Source organism: Rhincodon typus, chromosome 28, assembly GCF_021869965.1.
Source record: "Rhincodon typus isolate 14 chromosome 28, sRhiTyp1.1, whole genome shotgun sequence".
NCBI classification, from domain to species: domain Eukaryota; kingdom Metazoa; phylum Chordata; class Chondrichthyes; order Orectolobiformes; family Rhincodontidae; genus Rhincodon; species Rhincodon typus.
In genome coordinates, this window is record NC_063359.1 from 5,383,229 (window position 1) to 5,389,228 (window position 6,000).

At 41.5% G+C, this 6,000-nt stretch overlaps 1 protein-coding gene across 3 annotated transcripts in view; it reads left to right on the forward strand.

The window, feature by feature from the left end:
* pnpla7b (patatin-like phospholipase domain containing 7b) overlaps window positions 1-6,000 on the forward strand; it is a 312,946-nt gene that overhangs the window by 170,845 nt on the left and 136,101 nt on the right. For all 3 annotated transcript variants that reach the window (XM_048613831.1, XM_048613829.1, XM_048613830.1), the window contains 2 exons: window positions 1,299-1,362; window positions 3,945-4,113. In XM_048613831.1, the coding sequence (XP_048469788.1) occupies window positions 1,299-1,362; window positions 3,945-4,113 (233 nt within the window). The remainder of the gene's footprint in view (window positions 1-1,298; window positions 1,363-3,944; window positions 4,114-6,000) is intronic.

Here is a 6,000-nt window from a genome sequence, read left to right on the forward strand (position 1 = left end):
GGTAACTGGAGTGTATTCCTTCACACTCCTGACTTGTGCCTTGTGGATGAGAAAGGATTTGGAGAGTCGAAAGGAGAACTACTTGCTGCAGAATTTCCATCACTTGGGCTACTCTAGTGGCTACACTGTGATTAGTCTGTTTCAGTTTCCTGTCATGGTGACCTCCATTTTGTTGATGATTTTGGTGTCAGCAATTGTAATGCCCATAAATGTTAAGGAGGAGTTGTAACGTTCTCTCTCGCTTCTTTAGGAAGGATAAAGAGGTTTAAGGAGAGGATTCCTGAATATTGTGCCTGGACAGCTGATGGCATGACTGCTATTGTTGGAGTAAAGAAAATTGGGGAGAAATGAGAGACTATATTGGAGAAAGGTGATGAGATCTCAGAATTGTATGAATGCAGGAGGCTGCGGAGATGGAAAGTAGATGAGGTGATATAGGAATTTGTAAATAGTGTATGTAGCCATTGTTTTGCTGCAAATCTTCATGGTGCTTTCATATCCAGTAGACATAGCATAACTCCATGTTAGGATAGTTTATATCCTTCTTCCCCCAGAAACCATCTGTGGTGAGGGGTATCATGCTGGTCTAGCAAGCAATTGACAGTTATATGGGTTGTATCATTGACAGTCTGCAGGTGGTCAATATGCTGCACTAATTGTTTCAAGTTTTGCTTTAGTGCTGGATCATTCAACTACAATTTATTCCATTTCTCCTCAGAAAATCGCCAAAGACTGCTTTGCACAGCAACTGTGCTCATCATACCATAGTGCACCTGTAGCTGTGAAATGTGATGATGCAGTTTTGAGAATGTCATGCATTTTTAGAAATTGATTCTTTGGTCAGAATTTGTTGCCCATGTTTAAACAGGAGGTGGTGAGTGCTGCTGTCGCTGTGGCTCCCGCAGTGCTGTCTGATTAGGAATTCCAGGAATTTCACCTCACTGAGATTGTGGAATAAATAAGGCAAGTCCTCTTGATTTGGCCCACCACAATGTCGGCACAAACTATCCTGAATTTCTATAAGTCCATCATAATTGGCTGCCCAATTACTACAGCTTTGCACAAAATAAAAAATATACTGCGGAAAATATTTTCAGACTAATGAATAATTTCCCCATATCCATTGATCCCTGATGGCTATTTGACCTTGTTTATTTGTATTATTTATTTACACGTCAGTTGTACTCTAAATGCTCATAGTAATTCTTTGCTGTAAATCCTTTACTGTGATAATTGGTATATCTTATTAGTTCATTGTTTAATTTTACATAAAACTGAAGTCAGTTGTTTCATTTCAGGTCCTACCTTACTACTGAACAGTGATGTCATCAAACAGCGTCTTGGATCTACTGCTTTGGACAGGTTAGGTCATACTCTGCCTTTGTTGATCTCCTATCTCTTCCATCTAGCTTGTTCCATCTTGGTTTACACTGTCTTTTATTTTAGTTACTCTCATTTCACAGGGAGTGTTGGCTGGGACAGGTTATACGCATAATGCCAAGAGGTAACAGTAAATGTACAGATAACAAATTTATTGTATAGGCTGGATGGATCACCCATCTGAAAGTTGGGAGAAGTCCAAATTCAATGCATTGTAGTTTGGAATCATTTGAGCCCAAACTTCATTGTAAACTTTGGATTTTCTCAGTTGGTTTGGTGACATGGCATCATAAATTCATAGGGTCCTAGTTTTGTTGCCTGCACAGCGCTGAGTTATCTCATTCCAGCCTAGGTGGCATTGAGGGTAATACATTGAGGCTAGGGAACAGAGAATTAATTTTCTGCTGTGGATTATTGTTCTGGCTGAGGCTGGTTTCTTTATGCTCTGCTTATAAACTATGATGCTGAGTGAAGTGCTATTGCTTGGGGATTAAAAAGCAATTCCGGTTTCTCTTAAGCTCTTCCATTGTGCTGTAAGTAAATTGGAATCTTGATAGTTTAGAGCAGTGTTGTCCAAAGAGAGTACTTTTGGCCACTTGTGGCTAATTGGAAATCCAGCTATGGATAAATTAATTATGATCAGTAAATGATATTGAGAAATAACCACCAATGTTGGGCGTTGACCTCACTGCTCGTTTTTATGGATTATGCTTTCATACTTTAAACAATTTTTGGTAATAAGGAAATCATCATTATAATTGATGTGAATGATTCATTTCTTTGGTTGCTGAGTGGTGACAGAGGTTTGTTAACTAAGTACATGTATGCAAAGTGCATTTACTATTTACCAACATTATGTAAATGTTTGCATGACATTTTCTATTAAACTAGCACAGTTGGCTGAAATTCTATTGCTGCAGTCTTTCAGTTGGCTATTCAGCTATTTCATTTGGGCAGCATTGGTTTGGTGTAGTTATATATCAAATCATACAGCCCAGAAGGAGGCCATTGGCCCTTTGTGTCTGTAGTTGACTGTTTGTAGAAAAGCTGTTTGCATCACAGCCTGATTGTCCCCTGATTTGCTTCTACAAATTTCCCCTTTTCAAGTATACTTGGTGCATTCCACAACATTGTAACTAACTGTATTTTTTTTAAAAGCGTCCACATTTCCTGCTGGGTTTTTTGCCAATTATTTTCTGTCCTCTGCTTACCTCTGCTAACAAAAGCGGTTTCTCCTTTATGTATCAGCATCATTTTAAAGACAGAATTGCAAATGTGAATGAGAGATAGTAGGAACTGCAGATGCTGGAGAATCTGAGATAACCAGGTGTAGAGCTGGATGAACACAGCAGGCTGAGCAGGAAGGCTAGTAGGAAGGCCCATTTCTGCTGAAGGGTCTAGGCCCGAAACGTCAGCCTTCCTGCTCCTATGATGCTGCTTGGCCTGCTGTGTTCATCCAGCTCTACACCTTGTTATCTGCAAATGTGAATGAATGGGTTTGATGATTCTGTTAACGATACAATTCTGGGAAAAAAAACGAAGTTTGCAAATAGCATAAATCTGAAACAAATACAGGAAAATAGTCAATCAGCATTATTTGAGAGAAGAAACCAGTTTGAAATTTGGGTCGCATTCGTCTTTAGAACTGAAAAATGACTGATAACTTTTTAGGCATTGAAGTAAAAAGGCTAAGAAAAGAAACCAGCGTTCCTATAAGCATCTTGACATCTTGGTGAGCCATCTTGGATTGCTTTTCCAAGATAAACGTGTTCTATAAATGCATGATGTTTTGGTCACTTGTTTAAACAAAAAGCCAGAGATTGTTACAGGACAGGACAGTCTCTCAAAACAATAGAAAGAAGCAATGAGGTACTGCAGTAGTCAGAGACTTGCTCAGGGAATGGGCTAGAAAATTGGAGGAGTTGGGAAAGCAGCAAGCCTGCATGTCATGTCCAAAATTAAAATAAAATGTTAGCAAAGCACATGGAGTCTGTCTGTCTTAAACAGCAAAGAAGGAAACAGACCAACACCAAAGCCACAGACCCAGCCCCACCAACACTTTCTCCCCGTCGGCTTCCCATCCTAAACATAGCTCAGAGTGTCTCTTTCCACCTGAGGTAGGAATTGCAAAATGAAAAAGACCAAAACCCATTTTGTTTGCTGCCTATCATCCTGGAAGGGATCTCTAATGATAATGGAGTTGACTATGCACAGCAATCGATCTCCATTAATTTAATCTCCAATAGATCCAGAAATAAGATGGTAAACTCCATGGTGGTGGAATGTTTTTGGATCCATAAGTCCAAGGTCACCTTGATGATATTTTCCATCATCTGATGGGATATTGATGGTTTTTTTTTATCAGGTCATAGGTGATGCATTGACTCTCTGTCTCTGTGCTTGGAGTATCTCTTTAATTTCCTCCACCTTCCTTTTCTAAATCTATTAAAATCCTCTGTTCTCTTGTTGTTTTCTTGCCCATTCTCTCCATCGATGTAGAATGATGTGCTGTAGATTTCCATTGTTCCATTTCTGAACGATTTCTTGTCTTTTTCTTTATGTAGCATCCATGAGTACCGATTATCAAGCTGGCTAGCTCAGCAGGAAGATATCCATCGAATTGTACTGTACCAGTCTGACAGCAGCATGACTCCCTGGACCCAGCGCTGTATCAGGCAGGCTGATTGCATCCTTATTGTTGGGCTGGGAGAGCAGGAGCCAACAGTTGGAGAGGTAAATCAATAATTGCCCTTCACACATTAATTAGAGGAATTGCAATCATGTCGCTGTTGACCTTTCATTGTGTCGATATATATCTCTATAAGTTGAGTGAATTGCCGTCTTTGGACACCAAGAAGGGGGTGACGAGAGAGTGAATGAATTCTTAAATTATTTGTTTTTCATGAAAGGTCCTGTCACATCACTGACTGGAAAGGCATTGTGTACACTGGTCATATGGTCTGCACACTGTCAGAGCCATTTCTATGGTAATAAAAACCTAAAATGTTGGAAATGTGCAGCAGGTCATGCAACATCTGTGGAGAGAGATGCTGCATCTGTGGAGAGAGAAGCAGAGTTAATGTTCTTGGTTTGATGACCTTTCGTCAGAACCATTCACTGTTCTGGTGCGAGGTCACTGACCTGGAAGGTGAACTGTCTTTCTCTGTCAATACAGTGTGGAGCTGGAGGAACACAGCTTGTCAGGCAGCATCAGAGGAGCAGGAGCAGGAGAGTCGACACTTCAGGTCGGGACCCTTCATCAGGACATCCCACATCAGGGGCCTGACCCGAAACATTGACTTTCCTGTTCCTCTGATGCTGCCTGACCTGCTGTGCTCCTTCAGCTTCACGCTATATTGACTCTGACTCCAGCATCTGCAGTTCTTGCTATCTCTGTGTCTTTCTCTTTCTCCATAGATGTGATGTCAAATGTACATTTCTCCATATTGTGTTTTTATTTTGCATTTCATGCAGGTTTAGAAAATAAAACTTGGTTTAGAGTCATACGACATGGAAACCGGTCCTTCAGTCCAACTCCAACAAGTTTCCCAAACTAACCTAATCCCACTTGTCTGTATTTGGCCCATATCCCTCTAAACCTTTCTTATTCACGTACCTGTCCAAATCTCTCTCAAATGTTGTAATGGTACCTGCATTTACTACTACCTCTGGCAGTTCATCCCACATACAAACCACCCTCTGTGTGAAGGAGTTGTCCCTCAAGTCCCTTTTAAATTTTCCTGCTCTCACCTTAAAAATATGACCCCTAGTTTTGAACTCTCCGCTGCCACACCCCCCCCCCCCCCCCCCCACCCCACCCAGGGAAAAGACCCTTGCTATTCACCTTATCTATGCCCCTCTTGATTTCATAAACCTCTATAAGGTCATCCCCCACAACCTCCTACGTTCCAGTGGGAAAAGTCTCAACCAATCCAGCCTCTCCTTATAACTCAAACCCTCCAATTCTAGTAATGTCCTTGTAAATCTTTTCTGCACCCTCTCCAGTTTATTAGCATCCTTAGCAACTAGAACTGTATACAGTACTTCAAACGTGGTCTCACCAACATCTTATACAACCTCAACATGACGCCCCAATTCCTATACTCAATGGGCTGAGCAATGAAGGCAAGCGTGCTAAACACCTTAACCACCCTGTCTACCTGTGACACAACTTTCAAAGAACTATGCACCTGAAACCCTAAGTCTCTCTGTTTGACAACACTACCCAGTGCCCTACCAATAACTGTACAAGTCCTGCCCTTATTTGTTTTGCAATTATTGAAGCGTGTAAAATCCTGAGGGGACTAAACTCGGTAGGTACTGGCAGGATGTTCCCTCTCAGAAGAGAGATGTTAACTAGGGGAATTTGAAGTGAGAGGTCACACTGTTAATTCAGAGGTGATACTTACTTTCTTTTTAAGAATGTCACAGAATCACAGAATCCCTACAGTGTGGAAACGGGCCCTTCGGCCCAACAAGTCCACAGAGCCCCTCAGAAGAGCATCCCACCCAGACCCATTCCCCTACCCCTGCATTTCCCTTGTCTAACCCTGCATTTCCCTTGTCTAACCCTGCATTTCCCTTGTCTAACCCCGCATTTCCCTTGTCTAACCCCGCATT